This window comes from Ptychodera flava, chromosome 10 (assembly GCF_041260155.1).
Source record: "Ptychodera flava strain L36383 chromosome 10, AS_Pfla_20210202, whole genome shotgun sequence".
NCBI classification, from domain to species: Eukaryota; Metazoa; Hemichordata; class Enteropneusta; family Ptychoderidae; genus Ptychodera; species Ptychodera flava.
Genome location: NC_091937.1, coordinates 34,918,297 through 34,942,652, shown reverse-complemented (window position 1 = coordinate 34,942,652; position 24,356 = coordinate 34,918,297). Strand labels below are relative to the sequence as shown.

General features: G+C 35.3%; 1 protein-coding gene across 31 annotated transcripts in view; it reads right to left on the bottom strand.

The window, feature by feature from the left end:
- The window catches only part of LOC139142621 (phosphatidylinositol-binding clathrin assembly protein LAP-like), a 63,285-nt gene extending 41,071 nt beyond the window's left edge, over positions 1 to 22,214 (bottom strand). For 25 of the 31 annotated variants that reach the window (XM_070712630.1, XM_070712635.1, XM_070712632.1 and 22 more), the window contains exons 1-8: positions 21,942 to 22,214; positions 4,809 to 4,951; positions 4,400 to 4,475; positions 3,766 to 3,868; positions 3,486 to 3,525; positions 2,485 to 2,541; positions 1,933 to 2,044; positions 954 to 1,060 (exon numbers count right to left, since the gene is read on the bottom strand). In XM_070712630.1, the coding sequence (XP_070568731.1) occupies positions 954 to 1,060; positions 1,933 to 2,044; positions 2,485 to 2,541; positions 3,486 to 3,525; positions 3,766 to 3,868; positions 4,400 to 4,475; positions 4,809 to 4,951; positions 21,942 to 22,071 (768 nt within the window). In that variant the 5' untranslated portion in view covers positions 22,072 to 22,214. The remainder of the gene's footprint in view (positions 1 to 953; positions 1,061 to 1,932; positions 2,045 to 2,484; positions 2,542 to 3,485; positions 3,526 to 3,765; positions 3,869 to 4,399; positions 4,476 to 4,808; positions 4,952 to 21,941) is intronic. The other 6 variants (XM_070712633.1, XM_070712644.1, XM_070712654.1 and 3 more) reach the window with 2 other exon arrangements.
- Between the last annotated feature and the right edge of the window lie 2,142 nt (positions 22,215 to 24,356).

Sequence of the window (24,356 nt, the reverse complement as noted above, 5' to 3'; positions counted from 1 at the left end):
AGCTGCCTTGATTTTTGGAGTGAAAAACACTGACGGTTTTGACTGACAGCCTAGATAATTATGTAATACATAAGTCGGCACAAACTTGACATAAATGGTAAAAATATCCCAGTTTGTTGGTGCCAAACCAAGGCTTTTATAGTCAGATGAATTTAGTAATTCTCCTTTATATGCAATCAAACAATCACTTTGTTGCTTATAAATATTAAAAGTAAAATAAAAAGATAAGGTCAGACATCGTAAAACACTATAACTATGTCTCTTCTTTAACAATTGTCTTTAAGGTAGTATATGCCTTGAAATTGAAAGACTTAAAATTTTGTTCCAACTTTCCTCACAGAACCTTCAAAAATTCTCTTTCAAAAGAATAAAAAATCAGGCGTTATGGTGCAAATTTTGTGTCAGAAAAATGAATTGCCTTAAATTTACTGATATTTGAAATTCAAAATGGCTGCAATCCTTTTCTTAACTCCATGGCAAAAAAACGAAATTGTCTATTTTCACAAAAATAACAAGGTGAAAATTTTATTTATTACAATTTAGTGCTTTATAATAATTCAACACGAGTGGTATACCAGCAAGGTATTGTAAACATTTAAGAGTTTGAACGTCTGTTCCAAAGACACATTCTACCTTAAAGGCATAGAGGTATTAACCATAAAATTCTGACTTTACTATCTTGCAAGTCTTCTCCCATTTCAAATCCAGTTTACAGCAAATATCAAAGAATTTTTTTTTCACATTTTAAACAAAATCTTACATTCACGATGTATATTTGACATAACATAATCCAATGGGAACAAGCAAATCAGGTATAATGACAAGAATTGTAAAAATTTTGTCTTGACCTTTGACATACAGGACAACACTTTGACACAGTTGCAGCTGAAAGGTGCTGTAAACCATACAGTGTTTTGAAATATTCCAGTATGAGAAAAAATTAGAAAACCTACCTCAGCAACTTTGAGGAATTCTGACATCCTTTCCATTCTGATCAAAAACTTTCTGTAAATGTCCAAACCTTCTTTGCACTGTTTTTTGTTCATGTCAAAATATTTTTCTACAGTAAAATGAGAAACAAACTAGATTTAGATTTTCTGTTTTGTATACTTGAATCATGCAAAACTAACAGAACATTTTGGATGCAAAGTGCCTTCTCTAAGCGACAATGGCGTTTTCACTTCTACAAAGCAATTATGCATTTACATATTTATAAACTTAAAGGGATCATCAATCATAAAAATTGATGCAATAGATTAGTGTCAAACCCCTAACCCCTTCAAACGAAACCTCATAATGCGAAATTGGTTTCAGGAAAACTGTGTCCTTTATTAATTATGGAGAGTACCAATCTGTCTTTAAATTCATGTTGCGTAACCTACATACATGGATAAAGACAGGCAAACTTTGTGTTACACTTGTTCAACTTTCCAAGTGCTCTACATTCTTCTATCAGACTGTTCAACTAATGTTTTTTTTTTTTTAGGTTGCCATAAATTTTTTCCAATATTATCTTAATGAACACAGCGATACTACTCAGTGTTAGAGCAGTCTGATCACAGTTAGCTGTGATCACTCATTTAAAACAGCATACAAATACTTGCCCTGTGTCTGTATTGTCATTCTTTCTCTTCTGTTATGATTTCTGATTTTTTTTATTACAGCAGAATCCTTAGTGTCATTTAGACCTGCGCAATACGTATTGGAGTCTTACCCCTTCCACTCTACACTAACAAATTATGTTTGAGTGTGTCAGTTTTTATGATCAATGGCCCATAAGAAAATGCAAATCTGAAATCTGTGAGAATAATTTTATCAAATTTTCACAGCTATATTACTCTATGTTTTAGCAAACTTTTTCATAACTGTAAAAGGATTTGTAAATTTCACGTTAGCCCTCTATTACCAATGTCATGATAATTGATCACTTACCCAGTAGATTAATTATACCATCATTGTAACAGGCAAAAAGTCTAATGCTATCTTTGAAGAGGAGAAGAAAACAGCTATTGATGACGCCATTGCTTAATTCATTTGTTGAACACTGTAATGTAAAACACAGAGAAGTACAGGTAACACTGTCACTTTGAATCGTGAACTCATTCCATAGATCCTGCACAGCTGTTACCATAGCAACTACGTCAAATACATACATCAAACTTTCATATCTTTTCCTATCAAACAGAGAGATGTTAATTAAACTCATGAATATTGGAATATTACTATCTGTACATTTGTAAAATTGATTTTGCAACAAGACATTCATCAGTTTTCCCACTGATTAGATTTTCATGATGGATTCTATGACCATTTAAATATGTGACATGATGAGGTCATCCAGGACAGAGACATGGTGAGGTCATCCAGGACACAGACATGATGAGGTCATCCAGGACAGAGACATGGTGAGGTCATCCAGGACACAAACTTAGGTGAAAAAGGATTACATGGCAAGAAATTAGTTTACTGGTGTTTAATACTCACTTCAAAGTCTAGTAAAGCGTCCAGCTGTCCTTGAATTACTGGTAATGTTTTCAACAACTGTATAAAAAGACAGTAAGAAAAAACCATTATGATCAAATACTGATATGTTTAGCTCAACTGAACTATTTCGACTTTTACAGGACATACAGCATGGCACATTGCCCCTTTACAAATAATCCTAAACAAAAGTGATACTTTCAATCAAACTTTGCCTGATTTCAATCTGATTAAAATCAGATTTAGAGATGGCATTACTTCCTCCTTTGCTTGTCCTTTTGCCATTCTCAATGGCTACTAGTTGTCTCTCTACATCTGACCACTGCCATAGGAGATTAAATTCAAAGCTCATGTGAACAGCAAACTAATCCAAAAGAGGTTGTCTTATTCCGTATGACATTGAAAATTATTTCATGGTGAACATTGATTTAAAGCCGCACTTTTCAATCCCAGGTTTTCGCATTAGTGGAGTTCTCCTCCCAGTCAAACGCTTGGCAGTACGATGTTTGATTTCTATAACACTGATTACACAAACTGATCTCAACCTTTTATCACATTTTGCTAATCCTGCAAACAGAGTTTATGCAAGCTATTGATTGACGGTCGGTTCAAATCGCCAACGGTCATTGATTCCTCACCACAAACGCTCGAATTTCCTAAAAAATTGTCTTCTAGTCGCGTTAGACTTTGAATATAAACCACAGAGTTCGATCAGCAGCAACTTCGCGCTGACTGCTTGGCAGTCTGTCTGTCTTTTTGCGGCCGGGGAAAACTAAAAAGTGGCATTTTCTGGAGCGTGTGCCCGCTTGTTGCCTATTTGGTGTCCACTTTACACAATGAACGCCGCCATACCTTGGCGTCCTTTTAAAGGAGGCTCCGCCTTTAAATAAAAATGCCAGTTATAAACACCTTGAACTGATGAAACAATGTCCATTTTTGTGCTCTCTCTCTCTCTCCCTCCACTAACAGTGTTTTATTTGACTTACAACACATTCTGTACTTACTTTCTCTGATCCCATGGTTCTGAGAATGCCATCATCCTTCCTGTAAAATTTACAAATCATAAAATGAAACAAATCCCCTTCCTGAGAGCACTAAAAGTTCAAACCTGTTCACAGATATTTCTAGGTACATCTCTCAAGCTCAGAGCTAAAGTAAATGCTTTGTACATTTGTTGGATGTATTTGGATCTAATATTCAAAGTTCAAATTATCTACTATGTTCTAACTTGTGGAGATCTCCACTTCCAGTAAAATACAACTCCATGGAGTGACAATAACTTACCCTCTCTTTGCTCGACAAAAATCAAATGCAACTGTTCTGTATGCTAAAGCTTTCTCATTAAGATATTTGGAATAACGACGAATGAATGTTGACATGTCGTAACCTGGAAAGAAGATCACAAACTTAAATCATGATGAGAAGTAGCAGGCTATAAAACTCAGATGGAAAATCATTAATTTGGTTTTGCATTCACTAATTCAGAGATACACCTGCTTCCATATGTGAACTATCAATTGTCTTTGGAGATGCCTTTTTTGCCAAAACATGGCAATCAGATTATATTCATTAAGTAACTACAAGTTGTAGTACACAATTGAAGATAACTGCTATATAAAGGTAGGTAGTAGGCTTGTCCTACAAATCTATGATTCTTGACTTTTTAGTTTCCTCTGTTTTTCTGAAATAGTGCGTAAGTTGTACCTGTATGTACATTGAAGTAGACATTCAAACTTTAAGGTTATACGCACATTAAAAATTAAAGACAAACTTTGGCAAAAACTTTTCCCATGGAAACATAGAACAATCCTCTTTCAAGTAAAATAGTATAAATGACACTTAGCTTCCGTTTTGATCACAATAAATTTACTACTAAATTTTCAGGGAAATATAACAACATTTTTTGATCAGACATTACCTTGTGTACCACTTTTGTCAAGATAACTTGATAAGTTGAATAAGTTAGTTCTTGATGCCAAGTACTGAGAAAATCGCTGTCATGGAAAAAAAATTATGATGGATTAATTGTACCAATAGCTGGAAATTTTAAATAAAAATAATTGTATATGTTTCTAAAAATCATAGATGCAGCTTCTCCAAGACTTACAAGCCATTGTCAGTATCATTTTTTCAAAATTTAAATTACACCTTTGGCAAAAGATATTACTATTTAACTTCTATGACACTGAAAAACAAAAAAATATTGTGAAATGAGATAAAATGTTGGTCTTCCTTCAAATTTAATCAGATACTGTAAACAACAAGGTGAAAACCAGATACTGTAAACAACAAGGGAAAAAACCATAGCTCTACATTGGCTGACTTACTTCATTGCCGTATACCATAAGATGATGGGATGCAATTAATGCTTTGAATACAATCACCCAACTTGCGTTGTTTGTCCGCTCAATCAGTAACTCTCCCAGCTGTGGAATGTTGACGTTTGGTTCGTGGGTACATTGCAGTAAATCTAGTGCACAGATAAAAAGGAAGGAAAGAAGGAAAAGTGAAACAATGTCTTCTAAAGCATTTTACAGTATAGTCATAGGCTGTCAATCCATTGGTTAAACTTTGGCAGAGGTATACATGTTTTGTGTCATCAGACAGTACAGAATGACAAATGACATGGCGTGATGAAATGGCGCCACCTAGAGTCAGGTATAAGATAAATCAATAACACTCTAAATCTAATATACACTGAGATTTTATTTATGAACTGCAGTTATTTCATCATCAGTTACAATCCAATTAATATCCCTGAAAATGTGTGCATGACAGTTTGTTACAATGACAAATCAATACACGTAAAACTTTTAGGTTAGCCTTCAAATCAAAAATGGATAAATATCAATTAAATATTTAAGGGCAAATACAGAAATTCCTTAAGAAATGCCTTTGCATTTTTTGCCTTTAAAAACAAATTATTGAAACCAACAACTTGCTTACTTAAGCAACCAAACCTTCACTTCTGACACCCAACATTTACAACTAGTTTCCTTTTATCAATTTTCATAAAAAGTAAATTTATACTGGTACATACATGTACGTACACGTGACACTAAAATATCCATAAAGGGCTTATAAATAAGATACCACATGTATGGCTAAAATACACACAGAGTGCTAACATACATGTAAAGGCTAAATACCAATACAGAGAAAGCATACATGAATACCTGAATTTAATGTTCGGTTACAAAGGGTCAAGATTGCAATACTGTCTATTTATAGGTTTAGTTTTTTCTGATATTTACACTCAGTGGACATTGACAGTGGCCAATACATATTGTGTTACACCAGTCCATATACATGTATGCATGGTCAGAGACCCAATACGGGCTTTAGTTACAAAGGTGTCATTGTCTGGCTGTGAATGACAGGTGTACAACGTATTGAAATTTTACACCAGTTTTCCTTTGTAATCTAGTCAACCCTGCTAACAGTGTAAATAGTTCTATCTTGAATTGAATGGAGGCATATTTCAAAAGAAATTTAGTATTGAAAAGTGAATAAGACAAACCCTTGCACATCAGTGGATGTATTCTAGTTTTCCTGACTGCCTAGTGCAGTGCATATTGGTCTTTTGCATGCATCATTGTTTAGAACACAATTTCATCTTGTGGATTCTTGTTACACATCCAGTCACTACTAAAGGATAATCAGGACATATTACAAATTCATTTTTAAAAACTTACAGCCACTCCTTAAAAATCAGGTTTATAATATTTTTTTTTGAAAACCCTTCTCATTTTATTGTAATTACTAATATTAAACTTGCACATGTCAACGGTCACTACTCCCTGAAACGTGTCATATCCAAGGTGAATTCTGACAGTGACCTACAGCAAGCGGTACAATAGGATACTAGTTGACATGTACATGTAAGCCCAGGTTACATTTCACTTCTTTTTTTGCAAATATGAATATAATATAGAATCACATGAAACAACATTGATTTCACTGTTACCAAAACTGTGTGATAAATTTTGTATATCATTCATAAAATAAATGCAAAATTGACCATGCCTAGAAAAAATCTGACTTCACATTGCCCTGTATTGTTGACATGGTATGATGGTACATTATGTAGTTCAGCTCAGGAAGCAATAACTGACACAGTCTGTCACTGACACAGAGTATTGCTATGAAGGAAAGGTGCATAGCTGGGAATTCCAATGTTCAACACAAACCTCCACTGATTCAGCATTGATATATTCCCTAGTATTACATTGTTTTCATGAAAAGTCTGAGCACTTTGTCTGTTTCACAAGAAATGATTGGCAATATATCATGTACTCCAGTGTGATCCATACACCAAATTTTGTCACACAACCACGCTGGATGACTGAAGGACATCACCCTTGGAATATGCCTTTCATGAAACAACCTGATTTGAAGAAAGTTGTTGTTCCTTTCATTAGGTGTGGTTCAGCCAGTGCTTCTAGCAGTGATAGTGAGGCTCTTTCCCTGACAATGCAATCAGTGTTTGTTTGATGATCATCTTTGACATACCCACAGCAGTGATGGTCAAAATCTGTCATTAGCGAAAACGATGAGATTAAACTCATCCAATGGTACCAATCAAATGGAATCTAATTGCTAGAACTCATCCAGTACAATCAAATGGTATCTAATTGCTAGAACTTGTTCATCATCTGCTCATATATACCGGTACAAATGAAAATGTTAGATGTTCGAATAATGAATTTAAAAATTTCCTCCTCCACTAGTAATGTCAATAAGTCTATCAAATTATCAGCAAAGATCCAATGTTGGCTGCCATAATAGCTCTAAAACTCAAGGTAAGTTGGTGATAGACGTTTTCATTGTACAGCCAAGAAAGGGATTGCCAAAGGTATGGTCAAAATAAAAAAAATTCTGTGTAATTCTGATCATGTTTTTTTCAAAAACTGAGAAAAAGAATGAGGAAAATGTTGTGTTTTTGAGATTACTTGGCACTTTTCCAGTGTGTACATAATAAGTATAGCATTTGCCCTGAGCAAACAGGAAGAGTATGTGATGTCATTGATGAGGTCATGACCTAGACAGAGGTTTTTATTCAAGCCATGAATATTTTTCACTGCTACAGTTATTCATGGATGGGAAAAATAAAACAATACCAGCATCTTATGTCAGTTCACTTACACAAAGGTTTTATCTTTTGTTACAGGGTATGTAGACAGGAAATTGAAGAGGATACAGTTACATATAAAGACTGACACCAGAATGCTTTGAATGACATAATCCTGACTGCTATCTCCTACAAATGCATGTTCATGGCTAACATTGAACAGCAAAACTGACCACTTTGATATAAAATATTGCCATGATGTATACCATACTTGACACATGAAGTGTCACAAATCAACATTATTGGAGTTCAGAATCATTTAAAGGCATTTGTCTTGGTTCAAAAAAATATCAATACCCATGACCTGTATTTGAAATCATTTTTGTACGTTTTCAAAAATTATTCACAATCTCTGACAATTTTACCTTCAGTACAATATAGACAGCTTACTATTTGAAAAGTGGTAATAAACTTACAGAGATTAATTATCATCAGGTATAGATAATTCAAGTGACAATTGCTAGCATTATTTGACACACAGAACAGACAATGGACACTCACAATATGGACAGCATCTGTCACATCTTGCCAACACACACATAAATACACACAAAGTCCACCCATTAAAAAGTAAAATGTATCTAGTTAGGAAAGAATAAAAAAACATAAAGAATGGAGAATTTACATTCTTAATAAGAACTGAAAATTTCAAAAAAGGGTTTCTTTAGCTTTCTGATACATACAGTAGTATGTCTACATACTGAAATTATTGATATTCTGTGTGCCATAGAAATTGTCAGCATATAGTTTGTATGACAGCACACAGCTACATGTATGTGACTGAGCTATTCAGTGTACATCCTTTTATATCAAACACTAACAGGAATTCAAGGAAACAGAAAGGCATACTTCACTCATTTGTTGAAGTTTAATGGTAGATTGGCCCTAACAAACTAACCAAGATGCTGATTCTAGGCCATGTTTTGTACATTGATTTGAATATGTCAATAATAGTAAAATTATTGATAATTAAGTACTAAACTTTCATATCTTGTTGTTCCTGGTCCTAATACTCTTACAATGCCACTGACTTGACCCAATATAACCTAATAGTACCACTAGTTTGTCCTAAAATGACCGATCAGTACCACTACCAGCTGGTCCTAAAATGACCTATTAAACATGGTGGCATTTGGTGCCATTAGTGTCCTCAAATGAACTATGACATTGCAACATGCTTGTCCTAAAATGACCACCTTTCACAGATTACGGTACCACTACTTTGTCCTCAAATGACCACCTTTCACAGATTACGGTACCACTACTTTGTCCTCAAATGACCACCTTTCACAGATTACGGTACCACCAGTCGTGACGCAGCTCTGCGAGAACAATAGAATCATTTGCCGTTCGTGGGGGGTCTGCATACATTAAATTCAAATATATGGCGGCCATTTTCGCACTCAACATGTCCTCGTTTGTCGTGGAATTTTTCACCTTAAATGATTTCATTTCGCGTTCTAAATCAACACAGTCCGAAAACAGAACATTATAAATAACTACATTGGTCAAATCAATGGTTACCTCATCAAGAACCCCCAAAATCGGCAGGCATGGGAGACAACTCGCGATCGTATCGATGCGATATAATCTATTCATCGACCGTAAAAAGCAGCAAAACGTTTGTGTCCAGAGTCGAAAATGCACTGAACCCATAACAGATTATGTTTTGACCAAATAATCCACTTCCTTACCGCATTCTTTTTCTAGGACGGCTATGCCAATTCGTCAAAACAGTTCCCGCACTCAGTTCACCTACCGATGCAGCCAAGAAGTGCCCTCATGGTCACAAGATCAAATCTTACCTTACTTCGGATTTGTGCTGAACAAACTCACATTCTATTTTTGAAATCGTGCTGCTTTATGATCTGCTTTATGATCTGAATCTAACAATTACAAGATTTTTTCACCTTTGTGGCTCATAAAAAAGACAATATTAAGCATGGACGTGGCAACACAGCTGAACACGGCGGATACTACCACATGTCAATCGAAATACGAGTTTTATCAGCGAAAATAACAAACATCGGGACATCCTTTGGCGAGTAGGTGCGAAATAAGGTCCGAACCCGGTCTGGCAAGAAAATTTTGGAATTTAGGGGCCTAAAGAGGAACAATCGCCGATATGGAAAACGGAGCGCTGGCTGCTAAATCAACTGTCGCTCAACATTTCCGTCCACATGCCCGCGCCCTGCAGCTCTATAGGTGAAACCAGTCACCATACAGGCAGAGTTTTACTGCAAAATTTTACAAGTCTTAATGGATGTACCGGTTCCATATTCCACAATTTCGTAGCACAAGGATGATAAAATACATTTCTGTTAATGGTTAGGTAAATCCTGTCTAGGACGGTTTTGCCAATTTCGAAAAGAATCGGTACGTAACGAGTAGCTGGAAATCAACATATTACATTCGTAGACATATAAAATAGGTCGATGTCGTATGTACAAATATCATGCAATCGTCCACCCAAAGACAACGTCTTCCTTTAACACATACTGCCTGAATTATACAGACAGGTTAACAGATGTTCGAGAATTCCAACGATTCCTAACTCATACCACTTATATGATCGTACAGCTCAATCCGCCATGAGCAATCCTAGCAACCTGCGCAGAAAAAGTGTGCAGTTCAAATTAACCGCCAAATCGCGGAGCTGCGTTGCGACGGCCACTAGTTTGTCCTGAATGACTTTGTGTAGTGCATGTGTGAAATAGTCCATAATGGAATGACCTCACAAAGTAATCTATTTTGAATCACATCTTGCCATGAAGAACGGAACTACAAATGCAACTAGAAATACAATGTGTCATTCATACTACTACACTGCTTACAAATCCTGTCCTTCCCCCCCCCCCCCCAACATAATCCACTTGATTAATGTCTCCTGGAGTTCTATTTAATATCATTTTTGAGGATTTACAAAATAAGATAGTCACATGTAAATGCAATGTTCCACCATATGCAGGAATTTCATATTCATGATTGACATGCACAGAAGGTATTAAATATTCAAATCCTGATTCACGCAATTCTCTGGGGGCAATTTCATTTTGGTTGCTACAAGATACTCACAGATTTTGATGATTAAAGCATCCACTGGATTTAGGAAACAGAAATACTGCAGATTTTACCCAAATTTTTCACTCATGTTACATGGAGATTGATGTAGTGCACAAATACACAATGACACACTATTGTTTTACTGCCAGTACACTACTGCTGCTATTTTGTTTGAATGACTGATTCTGATCTAATAGAAAATAGTTGATGATGTAGGGGCATGAGGTGGGATATGGACCCAAAGAACCCAAAAGATGATTAAATACATCAATCAAAAAATTCTAAGCTACAGTATAAACTGCCTAAAGATAGTTCAATGTGGAAAAAAGTTAAACAATTCAGAAATAAGAATTAACAGTCCAAAATAGTAATGACGCACTTCCTTACTGACCTGAGTGCATGTGAAATACACAACCTGGCATCTGTAAATTAAATGTATACCAAGTGATCATTTCCAGTCACTTTTAACTGTTTTTAATGGATTTTCCAAAGAGTCCTGTGGAAATGATGAAAAACGCTTATCTGGTCTTGTGTTTGTATAACCTCATGGCTGATAATTGTCATAGTATTGAAAAAAATTGAAAGTGAAGAAATTACTGTTTTTAATAGGCATATTTTCCTTGAAATACATGACCGTGTAAAGAATATATGCTAAAAGTGTTTAAGAGTAAATTTCTTTTCAAAAAATAATTTAATTTGTGCATGCCAAAGGATTTTTATTCTTTGAGTTTACAAATTCAAACATTGCAATTTGTTCAATCATCTTGTGCAGTGCAAAATTTATAAAATGACTGAAAAACAAAAAAAATTGGCAGAATTACAGTCTTTGTGATGTAAAATTATGGGTTGACATCACGATAACTTTTAATCTGTTTGAAGTACTAATATACTATAATTTAAAAAAGAAAAATTCATGCAGAAACGGTAAAATATATTGTCAGCAATGTAGTGTTAATTTTGACTTTACATCAAAATATGCCTTTGCTGGATACCAAATATATAGGGCGAAATATCAGCCATGTTCAGCAAAATCCACACAACAGCATTGATCCTTTTCTAATTTGATTTGATTTGCTTATGTTATCCTTGTATAACAGTCAGTACAATATGGAACTTGAACACAACACAGTGAATAAGTATGCTGTAAATGAAATGGTGTGGCTGCATCCACATGCAGCAATAGGAATGCCTTTGTCTCTCACCCCTCATTTCCAACCTGCCCCATCCCTGCAAAAATAGTTTGGTCTTATATTTATAATGTTAATAATTTCTGTATTTGTTAAATGTGCGCATCTCAAAAACTTTTGATCATAAACATTTTCATTGTTTTTTATAGCTGACCAATCAGTTAACCTGTTTATTTTGAATATTTGCGCATTTTTCCTCAGTATTTGACATTTTCTGAATACCTTCTTATTCAGTTTGTCATTTTCTAAAAGTTTAAATGCTCCATTGTGTGGTCAAGCTTTCCACAAGCATCAAATGTGGTACTTCATATAGGAGGGTCTGCCTCTAGAGGGCGGGCATCATGAACACTCCTGTGTTTGTTGGTTAATTCCTCCACGTAAACTTCTGATTGTACTGTAAACATTGAACATGGCCGACGTCCGATTTTCCTGTCTAAAACTTTCACTCATTTTCGTTCATATGACTCTGAAACTCCAGGAAACGATTGGGAAGAAAGGGTTATCTTGAAATATTGAGGTACTCGCCGATAGTTTGCAAAATTAAATGAGAAAAAATGCAAGGAAAATGCCGACAGGCTTACACAATGACAGTTTTCAGACTCGGAGGCATATGATCATCTCTGCAGATTATGCAACAGGCCCAGATCACGTGAGGCCATGAGGGGATATCCACGCAACTCAGTACCAAACACTAGCGCTCACAGAGTGAGCAAACACAAAGTGAGTACCCCTAACGTCAGCTCAGTAGTCTGTAATACAGTAGATTGTAGTCAACTAAGAACCTTGGAGAAAGGCTTAACACTGTGGCTATGCCACTAAGTCCCTTTTGATTTTTGTCATAGCTCAAAATCGTTCTCCCACACCTCAACCTGAGCCATGAACACCCCCACCAGTTTATGATATGACCCATCACAATGGCATGACGTCCACGGATCTTGACAGACGGAAGTCTTGACAGACGGAAGTTCTTGACAGCAGCATATTGGTTTTCAACTCTAATACCTTCTCTGTCTATAAATAGACACGAGAAGGTAAAAAACTACTGTCAAACACAATTTGACATGCATTACAGTGATAAGCTGAAAGAAAAGCCATGAAAACCAAAATGAAACCAAACTGATTCAATTTTCTTTTCCCTTGTGTATTTGAGACTCTACCTTGACAACAGATTACATGTATGTCTTTCATCAGGAATTTACAGCGGAGGCGACTGGAAATGGGACACCCAATTTGCAAATTACCAGCTGTATTGCTGACCATATAGCGAATTCACTTGGTAATTAGCGAGGGACTTTGTTAACTTGCCAGCGATATCGTTTTTCATTTCAGTCAGGTGCAGACACTTTGTGCAAGCAGGGCGTAGTTGCCGCAAAGTTTATCTGGGTTTGTATAATTCAGTATAGGGGTGGCTGCTTGTTGCTTCATGGGATTCAAAATGAATAAAAATAATTATGATATTTGTGTTGATATAATGGGGATATAATATACTACACTACTGAAATAAAGATAATTTTTCAATCTACACTTGTGATCTCATTTACTGCTCTCTGAATTTCAATAAAATTATTTTTGTTTGTGTCGATTTCAAGTAAATGAGTGGTTCTTCCAAATAGTGCAGCTGGTTCCCTTCTGAGTGGGTGTAGTCATGTGGAGACTCTTTGTCTGGCCTCATTCGTGGTTTCAGTTTACACCCAAACAACCCAAACGAGTTTAAAGTGAGGTTCAGGAGAAGTTATCATTTCGGCTAATACATGTAACTTTGAACTATAGAGACACTGCAACTTTGGAGGCCACTTTACTGTTGATTAAGCCAACTTGATGCAGTCAGAAATTCTGTTTGTACAAATGAAAAACCAGCTCTTCCAAGGGTTATAAATGAGAGTTGATGATTGGCACTCTGTGGTGAAGATTGAGATAACATTACCACGCACTGGTCCATGCACTAGTCTATTCAGACAACTTATTTGTCCTACCTATACCATAATCAAAGGAAAAAACTGGTGTCACTGTAATTTATCCTCTGCAGACCAAACAAATTTTCTTGTATATATTTTGACCTTATCACAGTGTCTTGTTAGTTACATATGAAGATCAGTGCAGCTGTTTTTAATTTCCCAGACAGACTGTCTGCAGTGCAGTTGTTTTCAATTTCCCCAGACACACTGTCTGCCCGGGACACATTGTTTTGACTGATCATCGGCCTCTGAAGTTTTGCCGCCAAAAAGTCATATCCAATCATTGGCTGTTCTATTTGGAAGAAACCACTCATTCATAACACAACACTTACAGTTCATGAACATGATGGAGATTTTGTTGAAATTCAGAGAGCAGTAAATGAGACCAAATGTAGCTTGATGAAATATCTTTATTGAGTGGGTTTACTTTGGCTCCACTGTATGATATTATTCCAGATATTATTATTATCTTTATTCATTTTGAATCCCATGAAGCAACAAGCAGCCACCCCTACACTGAATTATACAAACCCAGATAAGCTTTATGGCAACATACCCCCTGCTTGCACAAAGTGTAGACACTTTGTGCAAGCAGGGGGTCACGACCTGCACCTGACTGAAATGAAAAACGATATCGCTGACAAGTTACCAAAGTCGCTTGCTAATTACCAAGTGAATTCACTATATGGCCAGCAATACAGCTGGGTAATTTGCAAATTGGGTGTCCAGTTTCCAGTCGCCTCCGCTGTAACAACCCTATTATTATCCCTCATCCTCCTTAAACTCCTTACATCATTATCGTGTCTAACTCCTAAACACCTTACATTACATCAAACCCACACTACAAGAAGAGTGATAAACATTAACTGATGATTAAGTCACGGTGAAGTACTGAAAAAACACATGACACTTATTAGTATCTGTCTACGCTTCACAGAACTGCATCACCCTATCTAACATTCAAGCCAATATACATCAAAGGTTCTCTATTATGCCAATGTGACAGTTTCATGGCTGAGTGTACTGTTTTCCACTCTTTTCATCCTTGTGCAATGCAGTATTGATTCGACACACCATAATTCAATTAACTGCATTAATTTTCATCTCAAATCAGCTACATAACCTAACTAGGTAAACCTTGGTCTAAAAATATCTACTAACATTATATCAGTAATATCAGTGTCTAAATGTTTACTATGTCTAAATATTTGCTATGAAATCTTGTACTAATGTCAAAATTGCAGAGAACTATGGAGGAAATAACAGTTAACCTGTCACATACATACCTCTACATCAAATATAAACAACTACATTGTGGACAAATTGGTCTGCAAAGCCGCTGTTATACTACTACTAGCATGCCATACATGTAGCCACGGTCCCTATAGAGGGACCGTGATGTAGCATATGGTTCATAATATCACACACAAGTGTCTGCACAGCTACTGTTATAGCATATCATGATATACTTTATAGCTTCTGTTGTAGCATATCATACAGTTTATAGCTACTGTTGTAGCATAGCATGCAGTTTAGTGCATCAAACACAAGTGTCTGTACAGCCAGTGTTATAACATAGCATATGATTTTTAAAGTCAAACATCAACTGGTTTGTTTCACATTGACTTCTTGAATATTTTCTGAGAAGACTAGAGTGTCTCCTCAAAGTAGTTATGGTAAAATGTTTTCATATTAAGCTTGATGCAAATGAATTATTCTAAGTTTTGAACATGTTTTGAAGAAATTGAAAATTGACAGAGTGATGGTACATGTACACAAAACTAGATTCAACTTCAATTTGAATCATAAAACAAACCTATAAATCTAAATGGTAATGTGTACATTTCACCATAATACGTCAGTTTCCTAAGTTGATGAGTCTGATTTCAGAAAATTAAAACTGCCAAAATTTGATGTAAGATAGTGTGTCCAATTCATGTACACGTATGCATAACATTTCAAGATATGTATCAAATTATTTCCCAGAATATAAATACAATATGAAAAATTGTACGAATCTTGAACCATCTTCCAAAACTTTGATACTGTTAAGATTCCTAATTTGGATAAAGAAATGCTCATAAACTCAACTGATCTATTGGACTGTAGTGTTAAATTACCTTGTAAAACCTTTGCAAGTCAGCAAGTATAATGAAAATTTGAATTAGACATTTATAACACATATTTATGATGCATGTAGTAGTCATAGTATGACTCAGCAATAATGCATAGCCTGGCTGTGCTGGATTGCTTACACAGACGGCACTAATATGTATGTCAATGGTAAAAGGAGAGAGGTCACGATGCATAGTCTACAATGGGGTTAGATAGTACTATTAAAGAGATTGGTTTGATATGACGTGTAGACCTGCATTCTATCAATTTGATGTCGGAGTCAAATTCAATAGCGAAAAGCTATTTTTTGACTCCTATTGCCATTTTTATCTCTTACATGTAACTGTCTCAACCTGTACAACATACACTCTGTAATTGGCAATAAAATGAAATGAAATGAAATGAAAATTTTCATGACAATTGACAATGTAATATTTGGACTGAGCAAACACATAAATGTAACCTATATGTACAGTACCTATCTGTAAACTGTTGTACTTTATCAATGCAGCACAATGCAAGTTCAGTAGAAATTGCACTTTTTTGATCTTTTACCACATCAAAAGAATTGCAAGCAATAAAAGATTGTAATTTATTTGCCAATCTGCGTACAACATAGTACATGTACACGTAAATTTTATCAGGTCACTTCAATGCTGTTTTTATGTCACACACAAACACACATATCGCTCTTATCAATGTGTTAATTGTCTGTTTTCGTTTTGGCAACAAATGACCACCTTTCACAGACTACGGTACCACTACTTTGTCCTAAAATGACCACCTTTCACAGACTACGGTACCACTACTTTGTCCTCAAATGACCACCTTTCACAGACTACGGTACCACTACTTTGTCCTCAAATGACCACCTTTCACAGACTACGGTACCACTACTTTGTCCTCAAATGACCACCTTTCACAGACTACGGTACCACTAGTTTGTCCTGAATGACTTTGTGTAGTGCATGTGTGAAATAGTCCACACATTATTTTTTTGCAAATTAAACACACTTTATAAAGTTTACTTACTTTACCATCTAATTGATTTTGTCTACCTCACAGAAGATCAGCTTACTGACTGAACAAGTTATCGGCTTTCGTTTAAACAAAGTTTATCAGAATTATTATTATTATTATTATTCATTCATTCATTTATTCATTCACTGTTCTAGTGCAACCACCACATGCAATTACGCCATCAGGTAAAATTGCCCATGCACAACAAAATACAGTGATAGTTTAACACACACATAGTTGTGGTACAGATACTAAAGCACTGATGATCTTCAATATTGATTACCTACATCTGGAGTCTTTCCATTAGACACCAGCAACCAGCAGAATTGGGCAGCTGTAACAGCATTTGCACTGGCTTAGATTTTGGAGAAATATTACTGAACAGCACAGAATTTGTAAAGGACTTCCAAAATTATCACACAGACACTGGTGGTATACAAGAATGGCCAATGTGTGGGCTTGATAACTATCTTTTATTGACTTTGATAACATCACTCCTTGTGAGTTTGGTGTAGTGTTCTAGCAATATGCAGTACATCTCTAGCTGAAAGTAAGCTGGATCAAAACACATTTTTTGTACTTGTACGTCACAATAAATTGAGAACAAATAGACAGTGATGGTCAGCAATTACTTTTTGATGTTTGCATTTGCCAACATATTTACCCTGCAAAAGTAAACATGGTTTTCAGTACTTCTGCCTGATTTTGAAAAAGTGTTAGGGACATTGTTTTTTTCTTCAATTTGAACAGCAGAATATCAAAACATCCATTTACAGTACAAATTCAGGGCAAGGTACAGCAAATAGGGATTTTTACAAAGTTTTTTTTTTTACGGGTGATCAACTGTCTCTCAATGTAAATTCTACACTTAACAATACTTGGATGTTGTGTTTAAGTTTGAACATTGGTTTGAAGATAAATAATCAGGACCATCTTTGTCCTGGTTTGTGACATTCACCAAAGTTGTATTCAAACTACTGAATTAATTGCCGTTTCCTGATTTGACATTGGTAGTGGTTTGTTTTTGAACATGTTGCAGTCACCACTGTACTTTCATTTATAATGTTTAATTGGTAACATGTATGCATAGATGCATTTAACATGAACCAATATTTAACCATAGTGATACAAAGAACACAATGCTGGAATATTGTTGGAATATGTAGTATTCCATTGTATACTTTATGAAAGTTAAAATAAAAACAGTGTATCTCAGGCCTACTAGCAACAGCTGGGTACATATACAACCTTGTCTTGAATAGAAGGATCTATAACTCAGTTTGTTACAGATCATTGACCTCAAAGACTAGGTTTGCTATACACCACAATTAGACATTTATTCTATTGTAATGTATTACACTCCATCCGGGACTTGAACTTCACCATATGAGTAAATACTGATCAGTCTTCTGTATGGATCTACTGTATACAGACCTGTATAGATCTACTGTATACAGACCTGTATAGATCTACTGTATACAGACCTGTATAGATCTACTGTATACAGACCTGTATAGATCTACTGTATACAGACCTGTATAGATCTACTGTATACAGACCTGTATAGATCGACTGTATACAGACCTGTATAGATCGACTGTATACAGACCTGTATAGATCGACTGTATACAGACCTGTATAGATCGACTGTATACAGACCTGTATAGATCTACTGTATACAGACCTGTATAGATCTACTGTATACAGACCTGTATAGATCTACTGTATACAGACCTGTATAGATCTACTGTATACAGACCTGTATAGATCTACTGTATACAGACCTGTATAGATCTACTGTATGCTGATCTGTATAGATCTACTGTAAAAAGTACATCTACTATACACAGATCTGTATAAATATACACTATACTGACAGAACAAGGAATGAAGACATTGCACAAAACAAACCAATGTTACACACTCAAAATCAGTTTAACACAACAACACATCAAGTAAAGTTGAAGGCAAGACCTCATCCCTTCAGGAAATATTGTGTTTACCATAGTGTAAACATTAAGTACCAGTCACACCTATCTGCTGACATAATCACATATACCAGACATCACAGTGATACATAAGCTGTACAAATGTGATAGTTTTAACCTAAAAAGTATTCTAGTCAAACTGAACCCTAAGCAACACAGAAGGAGAAGAGAAGCCAATATCCTGGTAATTTTTAATGAAATTCTTCCTCATGGTGACCACTGATTAAATTGTGGGTGACCACTGATTGAATTGTGAATAAATTACGTCAATCAATCAATCAGCAATCACACTCCACAAGTCATTAACATATCAGGTTTATATATACACATATTTGTATTTTGAATAAGTCAATAGTTTCAAGGAATGAGATTGAGATTGCTTTTCATATCTTCAATTATAAAATGGTGAATTAAAACAAGTGCAACAGCAAATTGAGTGACAAAACAGTAAGACAGCATTTGTAAAACATGATCCAACTGGTGTCGAACAATCAGATACCAAATGAAATTTACCAATATGCTGTTTGATATAAAATATTATCTCTGAATATTCATGTATGAACATAAAATGTTTTTCTACACACTGCTTTTAGTCCATGGGAAGTACTGCAAATATTTAACCATGTAAATAACTTACACTGTACATTCCTGCACTATTTTTGGCACTCTGAAATTCCCAAACTGTAACATAATTTTTTAACATACAAATATATGTCAATTGTCATCTTGCATCACTTTGTCATGTACTTTGAAAAGTTATTTCTATCATTAAAAAGATCAAAGTTGACTGTGGCAAAACTGACATGTGTGAAACCAGTGTGGTCACTATTATTTACCGTAGAGTATTTTCCATCTTTCTGCTAACATTTTGAGATGCCATGAAATATGAAAAAATCACTCAAATTACTCTCTTCCTGTGCCATTTTCTACAATATCCCAGTGGAGCACCATTCCACTATCCCTCTGTGTAGGGGCACTCTGCCCTCTGAGAACCATATTTTTACAAGTGGGATTTCGGATTGTTGCAGTACAAGGTACAGTTTGATAGGGAGATGCAAGGTGACAAATTTCAACTTCACTCTAGGAATGCACACCAATACTATATCATCAGAATGAAGCTTTGGGGTGACTTTACATTCAAACGTAACTACAACATAACTATATGCGATGTTCTACTACCATACAATGCATGCAATATGGATAACTAACACAGTAACAGACATAACAAATAAATGTCAAAAGGGCAGAGTGCATACTTATTGAACACATTTCTTAGAGATCTGTTGGTTCTTAGTAATCACATCTGGCAAAGACAGGCAGGAATCAAATTTTTCACACAAAAATATTACCTTGACATTTCACATATAATAAATAGATATACATAGATTTTCTCTCACATGTGACTTGGCATCAATGGATGCGATGGTGACACATATTAATTCATGATGACATCACACTTATGGAAGTTATTCACCTATTTAGCAATTATTATTTGTTGCTTCATACTAGTTACATTCTGTTTGTGTGACTTTGCTTCTTTTTACATCAAACAGAGACGTACTTCAAATTTCTTTGCTATTTATCAAATCAGTAACGGTACATTGGTCTGTTTTTCCCTTCAATATAGAACAACAATGTTCTACCAAATCAATGTTATGAAAGCTGTAGGTACATGTAAACTGTAAGATACTGACTTTTGAAAATAACAAGTTGTGGCAATTTTGAAGCAAAGATCAAAACTTCCTGATTGAAATGATTAAAATTTTATATGTAGATAAGGAATGAATGGTGTGTATTTAAATATTTAAATGTGATCTTTTTTATTCTTCAATTTTTAAATGTGGTAGACACAAAAAACGGAAGGGGGAGGGGGGGGGGGGGGGGGGGGGTTGAAGCATATTTTAAACCAAATCTGGAATATTATCAAATATTCATTGAAGTTGTAGTTTAACAACAATCAATTTAAAGAGATCTTTCAAATATAATTATTATTATTATGCCCTGGAATATAAAACAATTTTACCATGTTAACTAACAAAATCACACAACTTTTTTAACTCAAGGGGGGGTTATGAAGTACATGTCATTTTTAACACATCGTTTTGTTTTTCACTGAAGCAAGTTAAATTCACTGAAGTAAAGTAGATGATTTGGGATCTAGCATGGAGGTAGTAAGTGAGATAGTACAGTATTACAGAATAATTGTTACTTGTCAAACAATACATTTAAGTTTATAAGGTGGTATGTAATTTCCATGATCAATAGTGATATGTTTGTTCTTTCTGAACGGAGGCAGTGTCATCACTTCTCTGTTGTTATTCAAAGCATTCAGATGAATCACATCCTAGGCTTGTGTCGAGAAAACGTCTGAAGGCCATCAAATGTGCAAGATATCTTGCCAACAGTCATGCACGTTTAGTATTCAAACTTAATACTTTATGTAAACCGTAGCCTAGAGACACACGAAGAACAAGGTGTGTGTTACTTTCGGATATTTCGGAAGAAAAATGACATGTACGGAAGGCTATAAGCCCTTTAATATTAAAATTAATCTGAAACGATGGCGACGATATGTCAACGATGGCCGATGGCAAGCCTAACCAGTCAATAATTCTCTATGGGGAAGTTAATGCCATATCTGACATTCAAAACAAATCGTAAAGCATGACTTGTTTTAAAAGAAGACACCCTATTAAAGAGAGTCTACATTCGGCAGAATGAAACTGCAACAAAGTTTATCATGGAAAATTTTTCCACGTGGCTCCATTATGTCGGGTGTGTAGTAGTTGAAATTAACATGAACACCGTATTACTGTTGGTATGCATGCGACAGACAGGGGTCATTGCAACGCCCCCTATCTTCTCTTGGTTATACTGGGTGCGAACTGTCACAAATATACCATACTCTCAAGAATATTTACCACCTTTTATGGCCAGTTATTATATGAAAACATCTAAATATTTACTCAAGGCAGAAAATGTTCCCTCTCACGGTACTCACAATCTAAATGCTTCTTTTTGGGGCCCATGATCTCTTCAGTCGTCGCTTTACAAACTGACTTTGCCAGTCCAGAACCGGTAACTGTATGCTTTGCCGCCGTAACGCGGTCCATCACACTCTGTCCAGACATAATGGCAACCTGTCTACCACCTTTTTCTTCAGACTGTTAAAATTTTTGCCGTAAATCTCGATGTTTTGACCTCAAACCACCATTGGACCGAGCTACGAAACCAAGATGGCGAAGCGACCTCAGAGATCACGTGAACAGAGTACGCCCCCTAAGTCTATTGCTATTTTATGGCCTATTTTGACAGCCTACCGGTGAAGCGGTGCCACCTGGAACGAATCGTTTGCAAAATTAGGTCATCTATATAAATCGTAGAGCCATTGTTGTTCTTTTTTGTTTGTTTTTTTGTAATTGTTAGATCCGTGTCAAATGATTGTCTAGCCCTGGTTGTCATTTCTTACTTTATCCCCGTTGCAGAAATAGTAAATTACAGTGACTCAGCGACTGAGTGAGGAACTTAGTTATATTAGAAGTGAAAATTTCATGTTGTATGTTTGTATGTAAAAATACCACAAACATTAAAGAGAAATTCTATAAAATTGTACTTTTTTCTTCACTTAGAAAAGTTTTCAATCAGAGCATTCTGACGCAGTATTACGGCCATTAATTAGTTTGTGAGGTATGTACAAGCTGTTTGATCACCTATTTGATTCATTCCAATATCAGTTATTACTTAAACTTTGTCCAAAAAAAAAACTTGTAGATTACTGACACCTTTAGCAAATACAGAATTTCAAGAGTGACTACTGGGGGGGGGGGGGGGGGGGGGGGGGGGTAGCATTTAGACACACTTTTCATGATTTATTTTGCTCACTTGCACATTACTCATCCCAATCAATTTCATTTGAATACCCTAAATTTGAATCAAAACCTGAATATTTCTATAGTTTACAATTCCTATAGGGTTGGTAAGTATATGAATTCACACTTATCAACCGATTTTCTACATTTCATTCACTTGACATATTCAGCTTTGATTTCAACAAATATGCAGATATCTCTACCAACTTTTACTGTCATAGAAATGGAATATTGAGGATGTAGAGTTTTGCTCATTTGCATACTAAGTCATCTTATCATCTTGGGAGACACACATTTAACCCTTTGAGAGCCGCAATTTTTCCCACCAAAATTTTTGTACATTTTACCAGTTTTTGCAAATTTTTCTGTAATTTTCTTGACAATTTTGGACCAAACAGCCATCATATTTTATTTGCTACAGTTTTTTTATCAAAATTTGGCAAAAAAATTACTAGAATGTATTTTATAAAGGTGACAAAAATTGACTTTGGCACTCAAAGAGTTAAATTTGCATCAAAATTTAGAAATAAACCTACCAAATTTCAAAACGTTATGGCCAGTAGTCTTTTTGAGTTTATAATTTTTGAAGATTTTTAAGATTTGTATAGCTCATTTACATATCAGTCATTCTAAAAACTTTGGTTAAACAAAATTGTATCTAAATCCCTTTTCAAATATATATTAAGTAAATGTTAGGTACTTTCATAGTTTTGAATTTTTAACCATTTGCTTGATAAATTTTGATCATTTTCAAATTAATTCTGTGAATGAATAGGTTTGAGCAAACAGAAATCTGCACCAAAATCAAGTTTCCACAAGCAAGTACTTTAACTTTTGACTGATGTTTACATTTATTTAATTCATTTTTATATTAGTCATTTGATCAACTTGGCTTGAACAATCCTGTATCTGGAACTCAGTAGGAATACTTTTGCTATATTTCAAAGGTCTAGGTTTTGCAGATTTGAATACTATAATCATTTTTGCATTTACTGAGCTTATTTTCATATTTTTGGAACCATGACATTAAGATCATAGAAACTCCATCCTTAAATGTATACTGTCACCTGTTCGAATTTGTCACAGTTACCATGGAAAGAGAAAATCTAACCAATCACAGATTTTAAGCGGGTGGCCGTTTTAAAAACAGCGCCCTTACATGGGCGTTTGAATACCAAGGAACGCCCCTTTGACCATATACGGGCATATTTAGATTACAGGTGACTGTATACCTTTAACCCAATGTATGCGTAAACATCAAATTTCAAGCAGATAAGTGCCACCTTATCCAAGAAAACTAAGTTCTAAGTTGACAGACAGAATGACATACAGACAGACAGACAGACATTCATTCAGATGGATGATGACACTGGACAGCTGCAACCCCTAAATCTCCTTTTTCCATATTTATATATGGAAACTGGAAGCTAAGAAGAAACCAATGTCTTGTATGACTTTCAGTTTATACAAACTTTTTTTAGTCCCCGCTGGAAAAGTCCAGAATGGGGACTTATGGATTGGGTTCCATCTGTCTATCCATCCATGAC